Source organism: Pristiophorus japonicus, chromosome 13, assembly GCF_044704955.1.
Source record: "Pristiophorus japonicus isolate sPriJap1 chromosome 13, sPriJap1.hap1, whole genome shotgun sequence".
Lineage (NCBI taxonomy): Eukaryota > Metazoa > Chordata > Chondrichthyes > Pristiophoridae > Pristiophorus > Pristiophorus japonicus.
In genome coordinates, this window is record NC_091989.1 from 156,075,699 (window position 1) to 156,102,354 (window position 26,656).

General features: G+C 40.9%; 1 protein-coding gene across 2 annotated transcripts; it reads right to left on the reverse strand.

Moving 5' to 3' along the window:
* Window positions 1-1,151: 1,151 nt before the first annotated feature.
* LOC139278923 (ataxin-1-like) lies at window positions 1,152-26,026 on the reverse strand. 2 transcript variants are annotated; one of them, XM_070898189.1, is made up of 5 exons: window positions 25,892-26,026; window positions 10,516-10,617; window positions 10,306-10,379; window positions 5,702-7,575; window positions 1,152-5,400 (listed from the first exon to the last, which is right to left on the reverse strand). In XM_070898189.1, exons 4-5 carry the CDS (start codon window positions 7,469-7,471, stop codon window positions 4,885-4,887), a joined length of 2,286 nt encoding a protein of 761 aa, XP_070754290.1. In that variant the 5' UTR covers window positions 7,472-7,575; window positions 10,306-10,379; window positions 10,516-10,617; window positions 25,892-26,026; the 3' UTR covers window positions 1,152-4,884. The 2 variants fall into 2 exon arrangements, with proteins under 2 accessions (XP_070754290.1, XP_070754289.1); XM_070898188.1 differs by lacking the exon at window positions 10,516-10,617.
* Window positions 26,027-26,656: the final 630 nt, after the last annotated feature.

Sequence of the window (26,656 nt, forward strand, 5' to 3'; positions counted from 1 at the left end):
ATAGTGTGAACATAATTACAAACTCTACAGTGTTTAAAAATTACAAATTATTACTGAAGATATATAGAATAGAAAATGTGCAAATCTTAAAAGCTGCAAATGGAATTCAGTACTCAGAGTTAACAGCCAATAGTATGAGGGAATTTTCGTCATCTTGTCCTGGGTTATAGTTGAATTTGATTTCCAGGAATGAAACCGAATTGCTAAGGCTATTGGTCAACTGCAAAACCCAACTTTTTAAATCAAATTGAAAATATTTTTTTCTTCTGCATCTCCCCGCCACCCCCCCTTCCAAGATATGTTATGTTGTCTCAGCCAATCACATTACAGAAAACCATCTATGAAGAATTGCACTAATTTAAATTTTAAAACTGAAATAAATCCATTAAGTGCTAACTCCGTAAGTTGTTGAAACAGAGCCCCTCCACTGCACCTTATTCTCTGTGTCTTTGATTTTGTACTGGAGTATACATTAACACTGCTAAAGCCTATATTTTACTTCTGTATGATTTTAAAACAGTCTCCCTTCTGTTGGCCTGCACAGACTAGTTAAAATATATAAAAATTAAAGTGTCAGCATCCCTTCTGAGAAATTTTAAATGAAATAAAATAGTAATTAGTGTTTAAATTTTTTTTTTACAGTTAAAAAGAACTTGGCAAGGCGTATTAGCAAACAGATAACCAGTTTTTCCAAAGGAAAGTTTTAATTATATTGCCTGTAATGATCCATTAGGTAATGAAACTAATTAAGCACTTTGACTAAACTTTTGTGCAAAGATATACATCATGTACATATCTTTGAACATTTTAAACTACAAAGAATTTACTATAAATGCCAGAAAACGAGTTTTTTTTTGTGTGGGTCATTCTAAAATTCAGCCAAGGTTGGCTCTTCAAACGGGACACTGTCAACTTTAAATGTGAATACTGACCATGCTGACAGATAGAAAGTAGATCGTAACAAAATTCCCTACTTATAGGATTTTCTTCTCATCAAGTAGTCTGAAAGGAAACTTTCATGCATAAAAACTTCCTATAGCACAAATATAATACTAACATTTGTTAAAGAAACATTAAAATACATTATGCAATCAACAGATAATGTTATTAAGCAAGTAAAACTTAATTACTTTTTTTTCAATTTGCACTTTGTTAATTTGAAAAATGTTCTAGTACAAAAGAACTTTCTGTACATCTCTTCAATGTTCTTACAATATAGAAGAGCAAGTAGATAATCCTGCACAAAAAATGTGTCACTCCAGGCAACAGGTTGCAAAACAAATTAAATTACCCTTATATCTTGATTAGAATGCATCTTATTGGATGGGGTCCAAAAGGTTAAAATAAATCTAGACGGCAGGAATTCTGAAAATCTACAAATGACAGTATCAAGTGAAAACAATGCAAATAAGTTGATAGTTTTATTTTGCAATCTTCAGTCTAACAAAAATTGGCTTTAACAATAAAGGTAGTCAGAATCAATATTGTAAATCAATAAAAGCTGATAAAAATATTAAAGCTGCTTTTATTGCAGGTGAGGAATACAAGAGATGCAGTTTCTAGTCCCGAGATTAGGGAATTTTTATTGTGGGATTTGGCTACAGCTCAATTTTGTACTTTTGCACCCAGTGCTATTTTACATAAGTAACATTTTTAACTTTACTAGACCCATAACAAACTGCTTAAACCTTTGAACTTTGGTATAATTCCTGAACCTTTATACTTCCCTTTTACGTTTTCCCCATGTCAGTTTTTAGCATGTGCAATTCTCATATAAATCGTAAATGCAGTTTGAGATATAAATACTGCATGATCTGGGCAGTCATTTACTTCCAGTGACAACACTAAGGATAAAATGTTCACAAAGACTCCATGCATCACAGTTGACAATGGGCATTCATTCTAGGACAAACAAAATTAGCCTCAATCCTAGATATTACCAGTGTGCTAGTAAATATACCAAGCTTTGGATTTAAAGATTCTTTTTCTGCAAAACACCAAGCCCTTCACATAAGTAAATGCTTTTGAATAAATATTTTACATTTTCTGAAACACTGGTTTCAGGTTATGCTGCACTGTAATTTAACCAAAGATATAAAAGGGAGAAAAAAACAAGTCAGATTACTGGGGATGCAACAGTTGATTTAAAATACAAAAGTCAACTCTGGTATCTCCATTAAGTTGTGCAAAAGTGAATGTTTTTCACGGCTATGTGCATGAATCTTTATAGGTCCTGTTCCTGATGCTACTGATCAAATATGCCACACTTAATCCGCTGAACATAAAAAGTGTTGTGCATAGGTTTCTCTATTATATTTTAACAAATCTGTTTTATAAATTGCATTATAAGTGGTAAATTTTTCTTGTGGCAATTTACAGTAAACTGATATTACTTGGGTTATTTAAGTTAGGATATGAGAGATGAAATTTTCAGTTTAAACTGTCAAAGTGCATAAATACAAGTTAATTACATACCAAAAGAACATAGGTATGCTCAGCAACATTGGAAAGTATATTGGGCAGTCTAGTTAATAAGCCTGTATGGAATGACACTCATGGCATCAGCACTGTAATCATATAAAAGTGCTTGGTGACACAATGTTTAATATAAAATATAACACATACTAAGGTAAATTAAAAAAAGTACTTTAGCACTAGTTCTAAGTCTAATATTCTTTTCACATCACCTTTAAATACAAGTGTAATTAGTCATATGGCACTGGGGTCCCCAATCACCAACAGAATAAATCCACATTTCATAGTAGTGCACCAACTATTCTCAGAAATATAATACTCTTAAATCCCTCAGTCATTTAACATCTTTTCCGTAATATCTCTTTATCCATCATTTCAAAAATAAAATTCTTTCCACGGTTGATCTAATTATTGCAACGTTCTACTTTCCTTTCATGAAGACAGTAACCTATAAACAGCAGTGGCAAAAACGATAGAACTATCATTAAAGTATCTCTTCACTAACTGAAAAAACAGGTTTACTGCAAGAGGATTTCAGCCACCTAGTTCAACTGAGCTATCCCCAAACCACGACAAATTGCATTTTTTAAACAAACAAAGAAACAGAAGTAGGACACACAAAGATCAAAAATTATATATCTTTTCAAACAGATGCGTGCACAGAACTCAAGCACCTTGCAGTAAGGGGAGCAGTATACCAAGAGCACACTTCTATACAGTTTAATTAAATCATTCCCTCATCTAATCTCAACTTCATTTATCAATGAGTCAAATGGTGAAAAGGATTATATCAGCTATACTTTTTGCATATGACCATGTAAGAACTGCCACCAGTGGAGCAACTTCTAACTGCTCTTCACTACTTTACACAGCCAATCCTTTTTCTCACTTTCCCATTTCTGTTTAATATGATTAAATTAAACCACTGTTGCACCTCAAGTAGATTCTAAATATTAAATGGAATCTTGTAGAAGTAAAAGAGTGTGAAGGAAATGTAAAGCCAATTAAAGGTAGGTGTACTGATTTGAAAGTTCTTGTTCACTACTGCAGAGCATCGTAAGATGACACGTCTACAGCCACAAGACTTGTTTGGGGGTCATTTCAAGCAACAACACCGCACAGCAGAATATTCACATTTGGTGTTCCAGTCCGCTCACTATTACACCAGAGTACCTAAACGTTTTTAGCTACTCTACTTAGGCTGTAAATCAGATTCATTTAGTACAAAAACCACACAAAACAACTTAAAACACATATTCAGTAGGGTACTTGATTCTCTTTGAAGATTACAAAACAATCTTCATAAAACATTAAAAAAAAGTTTACTTACCCTTTTGATTATGTTTACATATTATAACCATTTACATTACTTTAATTAGCTTAAATTTTAAACCAAGGATAAGAAAATCAATATATCATTTGACCATCAGAAGTGTTAAATCCAGCTTACTGCTTTGTGAGAATTAGCATCTATCCATTGGATATTAATGAGAAACTGGGCTGTGTATGGCAAATCTTTTGTTCAATCACTTAGTGCCTGGGACATACATAATTCACTATGGAGAATATGGATGGGTCTTTCTGGGATTAAAAACAACAAATCCTGTCTAGTAGCAAAATTGATGCTATATCTGGAAGATATTAATGTTTTGAATCAAATTTCTAATAAAATTGAGATGAGTAATACATACAAGCTCAGACCTCCTGGATATCAGTGGCCCTAAGCAAAATATTTTCTAAGAATGTGCAAACTTAAGGTTTTTTTTTCAATCTCTGGTTTCTGCAATTTCCTCACATATAAAAATATCAAGATTGCATTTTGTGCTTTGCCAAATAAAATTCTTATAAAGAAATAACTGTCCAGCTTGAAATCTGTCACTAGCAATTTTCTTTAAATTAAGTGATAACCAATATTACATTTTATTTAATTTGCTTTATTGAGAATGGAGTAAAAGTTGTTAATTGGGAAAATAAAAATAATTAGTAACATTTCAAGAATATATATAGAATTTTACTGCAGGGGCCTCAACAGTTTAATCTTTTGATTCTTTTATACCAGGATCTCCAAATCCAAAAAAAACCAACGTTGCGTGGAACAAAATACATAACTTACCAGACTATCTCTGAAGTTGTAAAAGATTTGCAGTATCAGAATAAACATAACTGTTCTTCAAAAATATTGGCTTGGTACTGTTAATCGCATCCTCATTTATTATCTTTTTAAAATCTCTCCTGTCACACATTCCCTATTTGCCATTAATGTTCCAATGGCAGATCTAATCTCTTCTATGCTGCAAATGTTTTGCAAAAAATATCAAAAGTACATTTCAGTACATTAATATAACTGGTAAAATGCTGTCATAGTAGGTGTGAAACGGTATTAATTTATGCTTCTCTGGGTTTATGCAGTCATTTCCCAGCATTTGAACGTCCTTCAATTGAAAGTTTGACTTCCTGTGGTATGAAGGAAGGTCGGGAGGAAATCTTTGCCTCCTCTGACTGAAAACCATCTCGTTGGAAAACCGGGGTGGACCAGCGACGTTGATAGTTCGGGTGACTGGGAACGCCCGTGCTGTCAGAGTCCATAGGCAAATGCTGCATGACTGAGTCTTTTGAATAATTTCTAACCTCAGAGTTTCTAACAGAGTTTCTACTTGTGTGGATGGAGACTTCTGGAGGAGCTAATACAGCCTCAGATGTTCGCACGGTCCTTGAATCATGAACTGAAGTAGTATTGATTGGAGAGGATACTGGCTGGGTAGAGCTCCTGCCAGAGGTTTGGACGCTGAGTGATATACAGACATTACCCACTGTAAGTCTTTGACATGAAAGTCCAAAGAGATGTGCAGTGCGTTCTGGGTTACAAGAGGACCAGCCCTGGCCAAATACAAAGAATGGGTGCTCTGGAGGGACCTCTACACTCACCTACAATACAGGAGAAAAATCACAATGTCTCAATCCCACAGTCACACATTTACATAAAATCAATTTAATTTCCCATGTTAACCACCCAAATTTTATCCAAACACTTCCATCACTGGTCTGGCTGCATTTTACAAGTGTTTTAAACAAAAATAGGCCTAGACTCCATTACAATTCTATGGGCTACCTGTATGATGTCTGGCAACCATATTAATTCAAGCAGGAATGGACTAACTTGGTAACTGGTTTTTGACCAACATTTCTTTCTTTAAAGGTGATTACTCGTAACATACTGCAGACTCACCTTTGTTTGAGGTTCTCCGACAGAGAAATGGAGGCTGACATAGCCGGGCCGCTGGCTTTCCACAACGTCAATCACTGTACTGGAGTCAATCTTTAACCCAGCACTAATCTCTGCGCTATGCACAAAGTCCTGTGCTTGCAAGTCTTCTACACGTTTCAGCTCCCCGTTCGCTAGCTGGATGATGGCACCTTTCATAAAATGTGAAGGAATATGAGCAGGTGGGGACTGCTGGACCAGGACAGGCTGAAGGAGTGGCACTGCGGATTGTGACACTGGAAGTGGAACCACTGTACAAGCTCTTGTTTGCTCATCAAGATGTCTTTGAGTTATGGGTTCTGTAGTTACAGCAACGTTATTAACCAATACATCCTCCTCAAGAACAGGGGCATCAACGGGCATTAATACTGGCTGCCCATTGGCTAATACCATTGTTTTATGCAAATGTCCACCATGGTCATCTAACGGTTGCCTTTTGAGTCCTGTGGTAATGTGCTGTTGAGCAGGCAAATATAGTGACCGTGCTAATTCTTCACTAGAACAAAATTCAGCAAAGTTCTTACCTGGAATGATTTGTGAGTGGTGTCTTAATTGCTCTTGACTTTTGAATGAATTTTGTGAAACTTTCACATTACTCAAGACTTCTTTTCTAATAACTACAGGACCCTGAGATCCTTGAGCACCCAAACTCCCAACTACTTGTTGGACTTCCAAGTCAGTGTCTGGTGTACTCCTCTGTGTTGGAGAGATAACCTCATTCCTTGGTTCCCTGTGAGCAGAAAAATGGGGACTGCCTCTTGGGTTCTCCATTGATGAGGCACAGAGTTGGGCTTCTTTTCTGCTCCCAACATAATGGGGTGCCTGAAGTTCTATAAATCTCTCAAGTCGTGGCCGTCTCTCGAAATTTTGGTCTGATGCTCCTTCACCTCGGTTTGTTGAGATTTCCAATATCGTTTCAGCAGTCTCTTTGTCTTTTGCCATCTGAAGACTATATCTATTTTCATGACAAATATCTGGACTTGGCATTGCTGTAGCAAATGTTGCATATGATGGTGTTAACAGCGAAGGTTGAAAATGTATTGGAACCCTACCGTGGGCCATGCCTTGCGAAAGTTCTGCCGTGGTTAGGTGAGGCAGTGGTCCTTGTGGAGCCAAACTATGGATTGGAGAACCAGTGGCTTTACTATACGTTTGTGCAGGAGATGTTGCCTGTGGAGGAGGAGTGGCTGCCTCAGCCATCATGGAAGGATATGAGACAAGATGGGAAAGATGAGAGGTGGGGATGCCCATGGCAGAAGAAATCAGTGGATTTGGCAGAATCCCATGAGAAACATATGGTACCGGGTATGGAGCTCCGACAAATTGCAGTGAAGTATGGGGCAGTTGGGTGTAATGAACAGGCGTATATGGAACCCCATGGTGCTGAAGAAGTGGAGATGCAATGCTGTATGCTGGTGAGAGGTGCCCCATATTCACCAATGAATGTTGAGCACTTAGTGAATAGTTTGCAGAAGGTACAGCCAATTTGTACATCATGCCATACTGATCCACTGCGACTCCTGGTGAGCTTTCACCATTATCAGCTCTGACTCCATATCTCAGTATTGTATGGTTCTCTTCAGCAGTACTTCTCGACCAATCAGCATCACTTACAGTGGTAATATTGGTTGGCAGAGTATTATTTAAGACTTCCTCACCTCCAGTACTATTCTGTAGTAGTTCTCGTTTCTTTGGTGGCAGGCATTCTTGATTTCGCTCATAAGCAGGTTTCATATTGTACTCTGGGGTATTATTTTTTCTATAAATATCACTAAGGAATGTCAACAGGAGAACAAAGATATTCTAGAACTCTCCTCAAACCACCTGCCAACAGGACCCTAAATCAGTTGGAGGAGAAACAGAAAATATATAAGTGACAATAAAACAACTGAAGAAAAAATATTAATTGCATTTATACCTTAAAATGCAGGACATTCTTAAATTAAAGACAATTTTTTAAAAGATTTATTCTAATTGTTGCTCAGCAGGTTGAAGGATGTCATTCTTCAGTAACAAAAGATAATTTCACTTTTAGCAACTAGAGTCAGCATCAAACTTTCCCAAGTCAAGTGTGCCTCCTGATATGGAATAAGCCTTCTCTACACTGCCTCAACAATATGATTTAACTGCAACCAGAGTATCACTTGGGCCTCTGACTGAGACACAAGAACATAATCGGAGCGGGAGTGGGCCATATGGCCACTTGAGTCTGCTCCGCCGTTCAATAAGCTCATGGCTGTACTTCTACATCAACTCCACTTTTCCACCCTATCCCCATATCCCTCGATTCCCTTAGTGCTCAAAATCTATGGATCTCAGTCTTGAATATACTCATCAACTGAGCATCCACAGTTCTCTGGGGTAGAGAATGCCATAGATTCACAACCCTTGGAGTAAAGAAATTTCTCATCTCAGTCCTAAATGTCTGACCTCTTATCCTTAGACTGACTCCTAGCTCTAGACTTCAGCCAGGGGAAACAGCCTGTCAGCATCTACCCTGTCATGTTCTCTAAGAATTAATTTTAAGGGTTTCAATGAGATCACCTCTCATTCTTCTAAACTCCAGAGAGTATAGGACCATTCTACTCAATCTCTCCTCATAAGACAATCCTCTCATTCCAGGAATCAGTCTAGTGAACCTTTGTTGCACCCCCTCTAAAGCAAGTATATCCTTCCTTAGGCAAAGTGACCAAAACTGTCTCACCAAAGCCCCATACAATTTGTAGCAAGACTTCCGTAATCATCTTCTCCAACCACCGTGCAATAATTTGCCGCCTTAATTTCTTGCTGTTCCCTCAAGTTAACTTTCTATGATTTGCGTACAAGAACACCGAAATCCCTCCGAATACCAACATTTAGTAATTCTCAGCTTTTTAAAAAATATTCTGATTTTCCATTTTTACTACCAAAGTGGATAATTTCAGAATTGAATTATCGATAGTTTCACACTGTAGACAGCAACCAGTACAGAGTGGAGGCAAGACTCAAGACACATATAGCTGCCAGGAAGTCAGAAATTAATATAGAAAATGTTGGCAAGGGTCCAAAAGCAAAAAAAAAACCCCAGGCTAACATAACAAACCCATGTTAATGCTGTGTTCTGATGATGGGTCTATATTTGAAAATTTAACCAACCAACCCTCTCTGAATACTGACAGTCCCACCTCACATCACCAACATCACCTGTGGTGAAGAAAATGAAAGTTACAGACAAGGCCTTATATTACTACGACTAGTGTTCAGATCAGAGGAAGATGAGATACTGTTCCTGAAGCTTGCATTGAGTCCAATCTGGCCTCTTTGTTTTTGGCCTTCACTGTTGAAAAAGAGGTCAGATTGGGAATGGGAGTTAACATAGCAGGCCACAGATGGTCAGGTTACACTTGCAAACAGACCTCCTAAATTTGTAGCTTTTTTTCCAATTTCTCACCGTTGTGTTTATATGGGACTCTTTCACATCTTTTTACCCTCTTAGCTATTTGCATATGTTTCATCTTATAATGTCTCTATTGCCTGACTAACTTTATAGCATCTAACAGTTTTCTATTAAAGTTAGTAATCATTCAACCCATTAACTCAGTGATTGGAGTATCTGTTAATGCTCTCCCTCGCCCCATTTTTTCCTCCCTCTTTTTAACCCAACCATATAAACGCTTGCTTGTCTTTTCGTTTTCAGTTCTGATGAAGGTTCTACCTGTGACATGTTAACCTGTCTTTTCTCTTTACAGATGCTGACTGAGCTGCTGTGTATCTCCAGCGTTAGCAGCTTTCTTTCTTTACCCTGATACCATTTGAGTTGGTCAATAATGGAAAAGATAAGTATTGTCAATGTAAACCACTCCCTCTTTGTAAGTTAACAATCCTAACAAGCAAGGCATTGTATAATGGGAACATTTACATATATGGTATGTTTTGCAGGAGCAGAGACTTAAGTGCGCAAAACATACTTTGCATGTTTCAATTCCAGGTTCCCAGTAACACAAAATTTCATCCTAGCTCTTACAATCTGTCACTTTGTTTCTCGGGATCACATGCAGTTTAACTTTAAATAGCAGCATGCATGAAATGTCAGTGCTTTGCCTTTCCCTGGCCATCAGAGTTTGGAGGAAGTTAACAGCTGATGCTGCAGCTAACAGAGTGCATATAACCTGTAACTGCACCAGATTAGGAAAAGCAGAATTCTGACAATGCACATATGTTGCAGATTAAAGTGCCAGTGAGCTTGAGAAACACAGTTGCAGAATGAACGAGCTAACAGCATACAGGAATTTAGAGTTTTTTTTAAATGATAAAAATGGAGCAATATGCGACTATTGCCAATTTTTAAATTGTGAATTTAATCCATTTGACAGTATTTAGAATGAGAGTACTTTACTTAACTGCACCCCATTCGGCACAGAGCTATTCGTTGATGTCAATTTATGCCTGCTATTACCAAATGCTTCAGTAGGAACTGACGTGCACTGGTATCCTTTATATTCCCGGATACCAGTTGGGAACAATCTAAGCCAGAAACCTCAGTCATGCCCAATGAACACACACAGTATCTAGACCATTCGAAACCTTACCCGTGAGTGTTTCCGTTGCCACAGAGTGCCCAAAGTGGAAAAGTGTTGTGTTTCCCAGCACTGGCATCCTTCACCTTGATGAGCACAAAAACAGATTAAATGCAAATAATACAGTACTGATGTAAACAATAAGCAACATAATTTTCAACAGTTCCATGTCACATTTCATACACAATTTGTAGATTAAACTTTAATAAGAGGATGAATTACCTCACACATTAAACCTTCCATAGTTTATCAATAACTAACATAATGCCAATCATTCCATCATCAACTAAAGTAGTATCCAACAAGGTGACTTCTACCGTGATCCTAAAAATGAAAAGGAAAAATAAAATAATTTTGGTTAATATTTTGTGTAGCATAAATATGTATGGTCAGTAAGATTTCAGTGAAGCATAATAGTGGCTCTGTGAAATTTTCACTTGAGTTGTGAAAAACACCAGCAGTACAATTATAGAATTGTTGCTTTCAAACCTTAAAAAAAAAGCATTTTGAATTAATCAACACTGAAGTGAAGTACTGATGGCCACAGCCCTGTGGGTAGTAGTGGAAGCAATGCAAGGTGGTAGATTAGAAACAAGGCAACAAGCTTTCCCATTTTCACAAAAAAAGTGGTTGGAATTGTGAAATGTGATCCCCAAAACACTGGCAAACATCAGAGAATAGAAGTATATGGATTTTTTAAAATGGACTTATTTAGTCATCAGATTCATAGCAGGTCTGTTAGCATCTTAAAAAAGAGAGCAGTAGAGATAGTGTTTCCAGATTCCTTATCATAGGCGGTCCCTCGTATCGAGGATGACTTGTTTCCACGCCAAAAGGGGATGAATTCACAGGCGTTTCAATGAAGGATCTAATATTCTAGGTCCCAAACTACATGTCGAAGGGTGGACGAACATCCAGTGTTAACCCATCTCAGATAAAATACCAGAGGGTGACTCGCACCTTTATCCAAGGACAGAGTCGATGCGTCAGGAGATGACAAGAATAAAATGTATCTGAAAAATGGAAAAAAATATTTGAAACTAATATATGAAGACCGGGTGCTTTATGATCATCCAAATTCCAGATGCAAGGAATGACAAAGGCAATGATATTAAAGAAAATCAGCATGGTTCTGACAAATATCTGTCAGAGTTTGTGAGACAATTATTTAAATAAATAAATAAACAACTTGCCCAACTGTTTGGAGTAATTCAGGCATCAACATAATTGTCACATTCACAGATTTTTGTCTATTTGGGTGGGAAAAGATTTTGGGGTTAGTTTTTATTGTGATGTTGCTATTAAGTTTAATTCAATCCACAAGGAGTTAACTCCTATCTGTGAATGCTGAATAGATACATGGGACCAGATAAAGTGGCCAACAGAATTGTGTATCTTGCAAACTATATCAGTTTGGGAAAAGAGGTTTCATTCGTACATTTTAGAGATATTTGCACTGAATGATAGAATTCTCCTATTTATTGAGCACAGCAGGAGTCCTAGCTGACTAGACAATGTGCTGCCATGGCCCCAGCACAAACGGGTGGGGGGGCGGGGGAGGTGGTAGGTTTCATTGGCAACTCAGGAAACCAATCCTCACCACAGAGAATTGATGGAGGTTAAAAAGTCAGATTTGTCCCTCCATGTTTCTCTCTAAAAACCAGTCTGCTGTGAATTGAAGTTTGAAGCTGTCAGAGAGGCGGAGTGCATTATTTTCAAAAGTTAGAACTGCACAGTTCTCCAAATACTGAGTTGTAAAGTGAAGCAATGCCCATTTCAAGAGCTAAGTTTTTACAATATATCATTTTTGATGTGACAAGCAATGATGTGAAATAGGGTGAATTTCACTAAAACATATTCCACTTAGTAAATATTGCATGTAAAATAAAACAGATCACTGGTTTATAACTGGCCTCATCTCACTGTCTTCTGGAATATAGTAATCCAGTACAAACTAGGGTCCGTATTGTTACAAACCCCGGTCATGTTATCAGATATTGGGCAGTAAAGGACGCAGACTCTGCTTACAGGAGTAACTGGTAACCTGAATCCCACAGAATATCCAATGCAGACCAGAGACGTGTAACAATCACACAAATGCAACATTTATGCAACCAATGCTATGCAGTCAGACTGTTTAATTTGTTCAAACAATTAGTCACAAAATTAGCTTTAAATTTATATTTTTTTCTTATTGTGTTACAACACTGAAAAGATTTAAGCTGCTCCATATCAAGAAAAATGTTCAGTCAGATCATGGCACTACTACAGTGTTGTAAAAACACGAGTTAATATGGGATAAATGTATTTTTTTCTCTTCGCTTACCCCCAGAATTTCTCCTGCTGGCATACAGTTCTTTTTGTAGTGGGAACCCTCCAGCACCTCACCCAAGTGGTCATTCTTCATGTGTGACCATTCACATATTATTTCACTGTTTAGCTATGAACGACATTATAGCTGGCTCAGAATTTGTCTAATAATTACCAACTGGGATCATTCTGATCCTCCCCACCTTCATAATTATGGAGCTTCCCAGCAAAGACCAAGGATCAAAACTGGGGCTTTTCTGGTCTACAAAGTTAAGCACGTGGCTATTTCTCATTTTCTTTCTCATAATGCAGGAAAACAAACTGATCCTTTACTGCTTATCAACACACACAATACAGCATGCACCTTCAGATAGAATTCTCACGGAGGAGAGACACAACATTAGCTTTTATGAAAGTGACTCGTATTATGAACAACTGCTCCACCTCATGAACCAAAAGCTAACTGATAAGGTACAGTATTACTAACAGCTAGTGTAGTGCTGGCACTCCGTATAATGCACATCAAATTGAATAAGCTGTGATTACAATACATGAAATAAATGTCCAGAGCCATCAGTAATGTAGCTCTAATACAAGATTAGGACATTGGATGACTCAAAGATCTTGAATTGTGAACATAATTCTTCAAGCTTTAATATTTAAAAGGGAAAGTCTTCTGATTATCACTTTGGGCCCAAGTTTCCACATGATTTGCGCCTGATTTTTAGGAGCAACTGGTGGAGAACGGACTATCTTAGAATTCGCAATTCTCCACATTTTTTTTTCTGCAGTTCTACTTTGGAACAGAATTTTTTCTTCAAAAAGGGGGCGTGTCCGGCCACTGACGCCTAATTTGAAAGTTTCCACAGTGAAAATGTACTCCAAACTAAAGTAGAATGGAGCAAATGAAGATTTTTGTAGAACTGAAAAAACCTGTTCTACACATTAAAAAATCAGGCGCAGGTTACAAATCAGGCGTCCAGAACGGGGGGGGGGAAGGGAACTCATTAAATTCTACAATCAATCCTTATTTATACTTATACAAATATTATACAAATAAATCCAACCGGAATAAACATTTATAAGCAAAGAAAAGATTAAATAAACCATCTTCCTACCTGTGTGAAAGTGCTTCAGTCAGGAAGAATGGTGCAGCAAGCCTCACAAAACGAGGGAGCCGACCGAACGCGGGCAGGGGGGAGGAGGGAGCCAACCGAACGCGGGGGGGGGGGGGGGGAAGGGAAGGGAGCCGACGAACGCCGGGGGGGGGGGAAAGAGGGAAGCCACCGAACGCCCGGGGGGGGGGGGGGGGGGGGAGGGAATGGAGCCGTTCCAGACGGCTGGCGGAAAGAGAGAAGGCTGCAGGAAGCCTCAGAAATTGAGGAGCCATTTCCCGACGGCAAAAGGGGGAGGTCATCGGGAAACGGCTGCCTCAACTTTGAGGTTTTTCCTGCACCCTTCTCACTGCTACAAGAAGCCTCTGTGCTGATGGCAATGTACTCTTATTAAAAAATATTCAAAAACTAAACAGCTACAAAGAACTACAAAAATGGCCGAGTGCCAATGTTTTTTTTCACACTGAGCATGCGCGAACGCTCCAACGCGCACGTGCAGCGTTGCCGGCAGGAAAAAAACTAATTTAAATAGTACCCGCCCCCTCCCACTTACAAAATCGGCGCGAGTGTAGGCTCCGCACCCCTGGGCGCCGCGCCAAGCAGACAAGGAGCTGCAAAGCGCTCCAGAATCGCTCGTTTATTTTCCGGCGCCGATTTAGGTGTGAAAAACGGGCACCCAGCTCGGAGGGGCACCCGTTTTTTATCATGTGGAAACTTGGGCCCTTTGTTTCATTCAAGAAAGTATAGTAAAAATTCAATTATAATTCAGCTACTTTAACAGTTTTTGCTCCTTACTTAACACACATTTTCATTCTTAATGGAAACTAGTTTCCAGCGATTCCATGGAGTTAATGGATTATTTTGCTCAAAGGCACCATCTAAAATTAGCTGACTGATAAGTCACTGTGTTCTTCTGCAAGTAGGCTGTACTTAACCTTAAAAAATAACAAGGTTTCATGACACAAAGCAAGACGAAGACCAAACAATTTAATTTACAAAATATCATTTGCAGTTGAATCCAAAATTCAACATCAATAAATTGTGTTTACAGTCTATATAATGGATACTTGATGAGACCAATTTGAATTTTCCAGTGTTAGCCTTGACGAAGACCTCATCACACCATGTAAGGGCTCAATTTTCCCCAGTATTTGTGCCGTTTTTTGGGGGAGTAGGCTGCTTTTTCTGGCCTAACTTAAAAATCCCCAGTTTCCCCATTCAATTTGCAGCAGCGTAACTCAGTTAGTTACGTTTTTTTTTTAACGTACTTTTTTTTTCCTCAAAGGGAGGCGTTACCAGTCACCTATGCCAATTCTGGCCATTTAGCGAACTTTGGCCAGCTAATAGTTACTCCATTTCTAATTAGGCCAATGTATGTGGCCTCTCGAGAAAACCCTTGCGGAGAGTTAAAGAAATCGGCGCAGGTAAGTACATCGGAGGCCATTCGGTCTGGGATAGGGGCGGGAAGCAGAGTGGACCTACACCAGCATGAAATTGGGGGCCACAGAGGGCCGGGAAGGCACCGGAGAGGCTTGGGAGGGGGGGCGGTGGCGGTGGTGAACTGGCCAGCACGAAATCGGGGGCCACAGAGTGGCGGGAAGGCACCTCATTCGGAGCTCTACTGCACATGCGCGGCCATTTCAGTGCCGTCAAGAACGTCAGTTTTTTCCACCACACATGTGCAGAAGGCCCAGCTCCCTTTTCCAGTGCAGACCACAGGCTCCACCCCCCGAGGCGACTGGCCACGCTGCGCGGCTGCAGATTAGAGGCCAAACATCAGGGAAACCGCGGAGATTTTTTTCTCGAGCATCTATTTACCTAATTAAGCGACGCAATTCAGGCAATTCGCCAGAAAGCGGGCTCGGGGAAAATTGAGCCCTATGAAACTGTGTTCACAAAAATAGGTTAAGAATCACTGGATCTGCTCTTGCTGATATGCAATGTGTGTTAACTGAATCAAACAACATCTAACCTCAAAACCAGGAAGTAGCTCAGGCAACACCTTTACAATACAGATTACAGGAGACAGAAATAAATGTACAGTAACTTACATTTTTTTTTAAGAATCAATGACTAAACTAAAACAGATTTTAACGCAATCTAAATGCAAGCATCCCTTTACACCGACTGACACATGGTCAAATGTACAACTATCAAAATGGCTAACGGACACTACTTTACCATGACTATTGATTAAAATCAAAAGAAAGAACTTGCCTTACTAGACAAGCCATCCTATGGCCCCTCAGTGCCAGGTTAGCAGCAATATGTAGCGAACCATAAAGAATTTTGCATTATGGACCCACAAACACCAGGAACTGAGTTGACCTTGCCTAAACCACACTTTGCAGAAAAGCCCGTGCAGCTTGCACAGAGGACACTTTTGCTATTTCAGCTGGGCTGCATTCAAACCATCTTCTAACCTACTGTGCCATCCAGTTTTCTCTCCCCTAAAACAAGTACAGGTTGAACCTCCCTTATCCGGCACCCTCGGGACCAGGCCTGTGCCGGATATGGGGAGGTCATTGGGGGGGGGGGGGGGAGGGAAGGGAAGTTGTCCAAGGTCGGCGGGCCGGTAGGCCCTGAAGAGTTGGCAGCCCCAGAAGAGTCGGCCCGACCCGAGCGCTGTGGGGAGAAGCGACGGGCCGAAGGACTGTGGCTGCAGGAGTTCCAGCAGGTCAACGAGGAGGAGGCAGCCAATCGAGGAGAAAGATTATATTGGTGAGTAGGATTTTGACCGGCCTCATTCTGCACATGCGCCACCCGGGAATGGTGCCGGTCAAGGGGTGGTGCCGGATAAGGAAGTCCCGGATAAGAGGTTCAACCTGTATTCAAAATGATATATGTGCAAAGGCGCATCACATTATATTATGTATTCAAACAAAGCGCGCATTATTGTTATGCTTAGGGTCTGCATCCAGAGCTGCACTGTGCTGAGACCACCGTAGATCTGCTTGTGGTAGTTTATTTTGTACCCTTGTACTCACAGAATTTCACAAATGAGAAATAGAATCGACGACTATGACAAATGAAGGTATCAACAATTCAGACACTATCTTGGAAGGAAGCTATTTAGATCTACACAATATTGTGTCTGTCTCTGTATCATGCATTGGCCAAGAATTAAGGCCATGTTGCTGATGGGCAAGAATGCACAACTGCAGTTTGCTCAGCCTGTCCAAATGTAAACAATGGCAGCCACAGCAAGATAACAGAAACTATAGTCGCAAGTATTTTTTTAATACTATACAACTTATAATTTAATTGGGAGAACTGCACTTGCACCACCATATTGTGTGGTGCTAAGCCTCAGGGAGGTCACACATTCAATCCTGAGCTAATCTCAGCCAAGGTGGCAGTATTGGTGCTGCTATTGGTCTCAGCAGTCAGCGCCCTTTGCCTGGGGGAGAACCATCAACTATGGCTTCCACTCCTGACCACTATCCTGTGAGCACCAATGAAAATAAATGTGGGTGAATTTTAGGTAAGGACAGGATAGGCTGGGCTGTGTGCCATCCACAATTACAACAGTGATTGCACTTCAAAAGTACTTAATTAGCTGTAAAGTGCTTTGAGACGACTGGTGGTCGTGAAAGACGTTATATAAATGCAAATCTTTCTTTTAAATAAATCTGCTAACGATCCCAATCCACCTCTCCTTCTCCTTGGAAATGTGCTTCTATTCATTCATCCTATCCCCAAGAAAGGTGATCCCATGCCCTTCAAACTACTGCCCAAATACCCTTACTTCAGTACTGTCTAAACTTATGGAAGCTGCTGTAACTCTCCAATTATCCATCACCTTAAAAGCTCTGGCCGAATCCCCATCACCAGTGTGGGTTCCAGCATGGCATTTCCAATGGTTATCTTGCTGCCCGTGTTACACTGTTGAAATTCTGGTCTTGAACACTTTGGTGAATGTTCTGTTTTTGTTTTTGACAACTCCAAAGCCTTTGATGGGATTGTGGACTTCTAAATAGGTTACGATCATAGAGACTCTCATCAAAGCTATAATCATATCTATCGAATTTCCTCCAAAATTGCTATATATACACAACAGATGATTTATCCAAAAGCAAAATACTGCAGATGCTGGAAATCAAATAAAAATGGAAATGCTGGAAATACTCAGCAGGTCAAGCAGCATCTGTGGTGAGAGAAAGAGAGTTAGTGTTTCAGCTTGATGACTTTTTGTCAGAATTCTCTCTCCACAGATGTTGATTTATCCTCTGACTCTCTTTCCATTAACTTGGGGATTCCCACCGCTCTGTTTTCTGTGTCTCATTCTATTCCTTCTTCAGATTAATGACCTCCTCCACTCATTATCCAACCCTATCCACTATGATTCAAATTTACCTTCTTCAACTTCCATCAGATCTCATGCGCTCATTGTTCCTATCCTCCAGTCCTCAGTGCAATTACTGAATCATTAAATCCTAAATCGCCTCTGTGCACCAAAATAGAGTAACTAAAAATGTCTGTCAAAAGCCTAACTTCTTACCTGCAACGGCTCCATCTTTAGTCCTTTTTCTTCTATTGACACCTTGCTGCCTCCCTCCAGTGGAACTCCCACACTGTCTCCATTACGAAAACTGCCTCCAAGAAGCTTAGTTTCCTTTTTCATGGCAAATACTTTCCCTCTCAACAACTTCGATAGTCTCTCTAATGCTCCATAAAGCAGAGTAGATCAAAGACTTGAATAATGCACCTATAACTGCAAGGCACTTCGCACAGGAAAATACTCATTTGAAAAATGACCCCATTCTTAGCTCCAACCTCTCTTTCCACATTGCAATCGTCTGGTCTTTATTTTTATTGACATTATCGATGCAAGGAAAATATAAGAGAAGATAGTTGAGCTAAAGGAGAACAAAGTGCCAGGACCCGACAGGATATATTCATGGGTTCTAATTAGAAGATGACATGGTGGAAGGGTTCTACTGAAAGGATGTCCAGAGGACCCAAGAGTAGCCAGTGTACACCCAGTTTCAAGAAGGAAGATTTAGTTAATTACAAGCCAGTTAGTTTAACATCGGCGGCAGGGAAAATTTTGAAATATTTAATTACAAATGAAATTACTAAACACCAAGAGGAAAATAAAATAATTCGAAGCAGTTAGCACTGATTTCAGAAAGGAAAATCATGCATGATGAAATTGGGTTCTTTGAGGATATGGTGGAGAGGGGAATGTAGTGGATGTGGTGTACATAGACTTTCTTATAGCCTTTGACAAAACGCCACACAAGAAACTACTGGAGAAGGTTAAGGGGTATGGAATTAGGAAACTGGTAACAAAATGGACTATAAAGCTGGTCAGAAAGAAGGAAACAGAGTAGGAATTAATGGAAATTTCAGTGGTTGGAAGTGGGTAGTGATATACTGGGAGCAGTTCTGTTCACTGTGTACATCAATTATTTGGATATAGGGCTAGGGGGAGGTGTGCAAATTTGCAGACACTACTAAAATAGGAGGCATAATAAATCATCCTGAGGACCAAAGGAAACTCCAAAAACATACTGATAAGATGATGGAATGGGAAAAAAGTGGCAGACAGAAACATAGAAAATAGGTGCAGGAGTAGGCCATTCGGCCCTTCGAGCTTGCACCACCATTCAATAAGATCATGGCTGATCATTCCCTCATTACCCCTTTCCTGCTTTCTCTCCATACCCCTTGATCCCTTTAGCCGCAAGGGCCATATCTAACTCCCTCTTGAATATATCCAATGAACTGGCATCAACAACTCTGCGGTAGGGAATTCCACAGGTTAACAACTCTCTGAGTGAAGAAGTTTCTCCTCATCTCAGTCCTAAATGGCCTACCCCTTATCCTAAGACTGTGTCCCCTGGTTCTGGACTTCCCCATCATCGGGAACATTCCCCCCTGTTCCCCTTGAAATTCAATGTCAAGTTTATGCGAAGTAGTACATTTTGGTAAAAGAAATAAAAGCAATAATTATACTTTGAATGGGAAACGGATGGGTGATGTGGAAGAACAGAGGGATTTGGGGATTCAGGTTCACAAGACATCAAAAATAGCACGTCAAGTAAATAAACCATAAAAAAGTTAATGGAATAGTGGGTATAATGGAATAAGAGGTATATAATATAAAAGTCAAGTTGTAATTGTGAATCGATAGAACACTTTTGTAGGCCCACAGTTGGGACTACTGTGTGCAGTTTTGGACTCCATGCTATAAGAAGGATGTTAAGGTGATAAGAGAGGGTACAGCATTAGTTCACTAGGGTGTGAGGAAATATAAATATGAAGAAAGACTTGAAATATTGGGGCTATTTTTGCAGGAACAGAGAAATTGAGGGGTGATTTGATTGCGGTGCTTAAAATTATGAAGGAATGGGACAGATAAGGGGTGGCAAGTCCTTCGGGGAAGAGAACCTGCCACCTCGACCCGATCTGGCTTTTGTGTGACTCCAGACCTACAGTACATGATTGACACTTAATGCCTTCTGGGCAACTAGGGAGAGACAAGAAATGCAGTCTTGCTAGCGTCGTCCACAGCCCAAGAACAAATATTAAAGAAGTAGATAGAAATAGATTGTTTCCAGTGATTGAGGAATCCAGAAGAGGAGGACATAGATACAAGATTAAATGTGAGAGATTTCGGACAGACTTTTTCATACATAGGGTTGTGAGGCTGTGTAAAGCATTACTAGAGTTAGTGATTGAAGCAAAGACCATGTCAACTTTTAAGACTGGATTAGATAGATATTTGAAGGAAATGAGGGATAAAGGGATAAGGGGACAGAATGGGCATATGGAATCAGGACTATTGCTCACGTGGGAGATAAACACCAACAACAAATTGCAGTTATGTAACGCCTTTAAAGTAATAAAATGTTTCAAGGCGCTTCACAGGATCGTTACCAAACAAATCTGACACTGAGTCACAATGAGATATTTAGACAGATGACCAAAAGCTTGGTTAAATTGGCAGGTTTTAAGGAATGCCTTAAAGGAGATGAGAGATAGAAAGACAGAGAGGTTTAAGGAGGGAATTCCAGACCTTAGGGCGTAGGCAGATGAAGGCCAATGGTGGAGCGATTAAAATCGGAGATACACAAGAGGCCAGAATTGGAGGAGCGCAGATAACACTGAGAGTTGTAGGGCTGGAGGAGGTCACAGAGATAGAAACATAGAAAATAGGTGCAGGAGCAGGCCATTCAGCCCTTCTAGCCTGCACCGCCATTCAATGAGTTCATGGCTGAACATGAAACTTCAGTACCCCCTTCCTGCTTTCTCGCCATACCCCTTGATCCCCCGAGTAGTAAGGACTTCATCTAACTCCCTTTTGAATATATTTAGTGAATTGGCCTCAACTACTTTCTGTGGTAGAGAATTCCACAGGTTCACCACTCTCTGGGTGAAGAAGTTTCTCCTCATCTCGGTCCTAAATGGCTTACCCCTTATCCCTAGACCGTGACCCCTGGTTCTGGACTTCCCCAACATTGGGAACATTCTTCCTGCATCCAACCTGTCCAAACCCGTCAGAATTTTAAACGTTTCTATGAGGTCCCCTCTCACTCTTCTGAACTCCAGTGAATACAAGCCCAGTTGATCCAGTCTTTCTTGATAGGTCAGTCCCACCATCCCGGGTATCAGTCTGGTGAATCTTCGCTGCACTCCCTCAATAGCAAGAACGTCCTTCCTCAAGTTAAGAGACCAAAACTGTACACAATACTCCAGGTGTGGCCTCACCAAGGCCCTGTACAACTGTAGCAACACCTCCCTGCCCCTGTACTCAAATCCCCTCGCTATGAAGGCCAACATGCCATTTGCTTTCTTAACCGCCTGCTGTACCTGCATGCCAACCTTCAATGACTGATGTACCATGACACCCAGGTCTCGCTGCACCTTCCCCCTTCCTAATCTGTCACCATTCAGATAATAGTCTGTCTCTCTGTTTTTACCACCAAAGTGGATAACCTCACATTTATCCACATTATACTTCATCTGCCACGCATTTGCCCACTCACCTAACCTATCCAAGTCACTCTGCAGCCTCATAGCATCCTCCTCGCAGCTCACACTGCCACCCAACTTAGTGTCATCCGCAAATTTGGAGATACTACATTTAATCCCCTCGTCTAAATCATTAATGTACAATGTAAACAGCTGGGGCCCCAGCACAGAACCTTGCGGTACCCCACTAGTCACTGCCTGCCATTCTGAAAAGTACCCATTTAGTCCTACTCTTTGCTTCCTGTCTGACAACCAGTTCTCAATCCACGTCAGCACACTACACCCAATCCCATGTGCTTTAACTTTGCACATTAATCTCCTGTGTGGGACCTTGTCGAAAGCCTTCTGAAAGTCCAAATATACCACATCAACTGGTTCTCCTTTGTCCACTTTACTGGAAACATCCTCAAAAAATTCCAGAAGATTTGTCAAGCATGATCTCCCTTTCACAAATCCATGCTGACTTGGACCTATCATGTCACCATTTTCCAAATGCGCTGCTATGACATCCTTAATAATTGATTCCATCATTTTACCCACTACTGAGGTCAGGCTGACCGGTCTATAATTCCCTGCTTTCTCTCTCCCTCCTTTTTTAAAAAGTGGGGTTACATTGGCTACCCTCCACTCGATAGGAACTGATCCAGAGTCAATGGAATGTTGGAAAATGACTGTCAATGCATCCGCTATTTCCAAGGCCACCTCCTTAAGTACTCTGGGATGCAGTCCATCAGGTCCTGGGGATTTATCGGCCTTCAATCCCATCAATTTCCCCAACACAATTTCCCGACTAATAAAGATTTCCCTCAGTTCCTCCTCCTTACTAGACCCTCTGACCCCTTTTATATCTGGAAGGTTGTTTGTGTCCTCCTTAGTGAATACTGAACCAAAGTACTTGTTCAATTGGTCTGCCATTTCTTTGTTCCCCGTTATGACTTCCCCTGATTCTGACTGCAGAAGATCTACGTTTGTCTTTACTAACCTTTTTCTCTTTACATACCTATAGAAACTTTTGCAATCCGCCTTAATGTTCCCTGCAAGCTTCTTCTCGTACTCCATTTTCCCTGCCCTAATCAAACCCTTTGTCCTCCTCTGCTGAGTTCTAAATTTCTCCCAGTCCCCAGGTTCGCTGCTATTTCTGGCCAATTTGTATGCCACTTCCTTGGCTTTAATACTATCCCTGATTTCCCTAGATAGCCATGGTTGAGCCACCTTCCCTTTTTTATTTTTACGCCAGACAGGAATGTACAATTGTTGTAATTCATCCATGCGGTCTCTAAATGTCTGCCATTGCCCATCCAGTCAACCCCTTAAGTATCATTCGCCAATCTATCTCAGCCAATTCACGCCTCATACCTTCAAAGTTACCCTTCTTTAAGTTCTGGACCATGGTCTCTGAATTAACTGTTTCATTCTCCATCCTAATGCAGAATTCCACCATATTATGGTCACTCTTCCCCAAGGGGCCTCGCACAATGAGATTGCTAATTAATCCTCTCTCATTACACAACACCCAGTCTAAGATGGCCTCCCCCCTAGTTGGTTCCTCGACATATTGGTCTAGAAAACCATCCCTTATGCACTCCAGGAAATCCTCCTCCACCGTATTGCTTCCAGTTTGGCTAGCCCAATCTATGTGCATATTAAAGTCACCCATTATAACTGCTGCACCTTTATTGCATGCACTCCTAATTTCCTGTTTGATGCCCTCCCCAACATCCCTATTACTGTTTGGAGGTCTGTACACAACTCCCACTAACGTTTTTTGCCCTTTGGTGTTCTGCAGCTCTACCCATATAGATTCCACATCATCCAAGCTAATGTCTTTCCTAACTATTGCATTAATCTCCTCTTTAACCAGCAATGCTACCCCACCTCCTTTTCCTTTTATTCTATCCTTCCTGAATGTTGAATACCCCTGGATGTTGAGTTCCCAGCCTTGATCATCAGATAGGGAGGAGCCAGGCCATGAAGGGAATTGAAAACAAGGATGAGAATTTTTAAATCGAAGTGGTGCAGACAGGAGCTAATGTAGGTCAGCAAGCACAGGGATGATGGATGAACGGGACTTGGTACGAGTTAGAATATGGGCAGCAGAGATTTAGATGAGCTCAGGTTTACAGAGGGTGGTAGGTGGGAAGCCTGCCAGGAGAACATTGGAATAGTCAAGTCTAGAGATAACAAAGGCATGGATGACGGTTTCAACAGATGAGCAGAGGTGGAGACGGGCGATGTTATGGAGGTGGAAGTAAGTCGGTAATGGAGTGGATGTGTGGTTGGAAGCTCATCTCAGAGTCAAATAAGACACCAGTTTGTGAATGGTTTGGTTCAGCCTCAGACTGTGGCCAGTGAGGGATAAACTTGGTGGCTAAGGAACAGAGTTTGTGGCGGGGACCAATGTCAATGGCTTTGGTCTTCCCAATATTTAGTTGGTGGAAATTTCTGCTCATCCAGTACCAGATGTCGGACAAGCAGTGTGACAAATCAAAGACAGTGAAGGGGTCGAGAGAAGTGGTGATGAGGCAGAGCTGGGTGTTGTCAGCTTACATGTGGAACCTGATGATGTGTTTTTGGCTGATGTCGCTGAGGGTCCATGTGACAAGAGAAAGTGGAGGGAGGCAATGATAGATCGTAGAAATTTGCAGCATGGAATGAGGCTGTTTTGGCTCATCGTGTCCGTGCCGGCCAACAAGAGGCTATCCAGCCTAATCCCACTTTCCAGCTCTAGGTCCATAGCCCTTCAGGTTACTGCACTTCAAGTGCACATCTAAGTACTTTTTAAATGTGGTGAGGGTTTCTGGCAGTGAGTTCCAGATCCCCACAACCCTCTGGATGAAGAAATTTCCCTTCAAATCCCCTCTAAACCTTCGTCCAATTACTTTAAATGTATGCCCCTTGAGTCCTCTGCTAAGGGAAATAGGCCCTTTCTATCCACTAAATCTAGGCCCATCATAATGTTATACACCTCAATCTCCTCAGTTCCAGGGAAAACAAACCCAGCCTATCCAATCTGTCCTCATAGCTAAGATTCTCCACTCCCGGCAACATCCTCGTAAATCTCCTCTGTACCCTCTCCAGTGCAATCACATCCTTCTTGTAATGCGGTGACCAGAACTGCACGAAGTACTCTAGCTGTTGCCTAACTATTGTTTTATACAGTTCAAGCATAACTCCCCTGCTCTTATATTCTATGCCTCGGCTAATAAAGGCAAACATTCCATATGCCTTCTTAACCAGCTTATCTACCTGGCCTGCTATCTTCAGGGATCTGTGGACATGCACTCCAAGGTCCCTTTGTTCCTCTACACTTCTCAGTGTCCTACCATTTAATGTGTATTCTCTTTCCCTGTTAGCCCTCCCTAAATGCATTACCTCACACTTCTCCTTGGGGACTTCAGGAGGTAATGATGCAGGAGCGAGAAGAGAAGCCATTGGTAGGTGGTTCTTAGAACTTTCCTCTATTGTTCCTTCAGAGATCTGAATGTGCTGGTACTACACCCTCTTCCTTATCCTCCATACTTCTCTAGAGTATTGAAACCAAGATTCATGGCATAGCTTCCTACCTTACTTATTCTTTCCTACCACTTCAGAACTATGGAACTCATTGCCTCACTTACTTTTGCCCTACAAATTTCATGTTTTTGAAATCTTACATTTATGGTGGGTCAGAACTCCATTCACTCCAGCAGGTTTCTGGTACAAGTGGCCAAGTGTGTGAGGCTAGTCAGTGAATGTTGGTAGGCTGTTCCTCAAATTCAGTCCTCACCAGACATCTGTCCAGAGCAGATCTGGCTGAATGTCCTTTCCCTACTTCTGAGGCCAATTGGAGTACCTCTACCACCTTCCTTACCAAGAGCTAATTTAGCACAGGCTAGGAACAAAATCCGGTATCTGCCTGGCCTTTAACGGTTCATTATTGTTGAGGATTTACGTTAATTACTACAATGGAATTGACCGCATCATTTGAAAAAAAAAGCTCAAATCAATCGCTTTATCGGTAAAGTTGCTTGTTATGCTTGTTTTGAAAGTCAGTTTATTGAACATAACACTAACTAAACATACAGGATTTCCCCAAAATCTCAAAGTTACAGCATTGACAGGCCCAGCAGGAAACTGAATTCTTCTTACAGGTTTCTAAACTTCAGCAAAACTGTAATTCCCCATTTTTTAGTTGCTTTTTTTTTTAACTTTACCTGCAAATCTCATCCTGATTCCAGCAGCCTCCGCGAATTCATGGGGTTTTTCCCCTCCGTCACCGAGCCTTAGATTTTCTTTCACCTGAAAATTAGAAACTCAACGGCAGCGAAAAAAACTTTACAGCGACAAACACCATGGCGCAGGCTGATGGCGTCACCTAGGGCTTCCGAGCTCGGAGAACAGCGGAGCGCGGTCCTCCAGCTACAGCGCCCCCCTCAGCATCGAAGGACCGCTGAAAAACTGCAGCCGGCTACAGGGCATGCCCTTAACATGGGAAAATTGGTGGAAAACTACAGCCGCCTACAGCGCCCTCCTCAGCATGGAAGGACTGCTGGAAAACTGCAGCCGGCTACAGCGCCCTGAAACGCTAACTATGTTTCTCTCTCCACAGATGCTGCCTGACCGGTTGAGTATTTCCAGTATTTTCTGTTTTTATTTCAGGCGAAAACTACCCACACCATCGGCGCCCGTCAACATGGAAGGTGAATAGTGCAAACTGCAGCAAGAACTGGGCGAATGTCCAGTGACATTATTTGGGATACAGCTCCAACATAATGCAGGCCGAATGGGCAGAAATCAAAGGAATAATTCAACATAAATGAGCAATGGGAGGCCTTCAAAGAAGAGATGGTTCGAGTGCAGACAAGACACATTTCTACAAAGGGGATAGAAAGGACATCCAAAGCTAGAGGTTCCTGGATGACAAATATATAGAGATTAAAATGAAACAGAAAAGGGAAGCTTATGATAAATACAAAAGC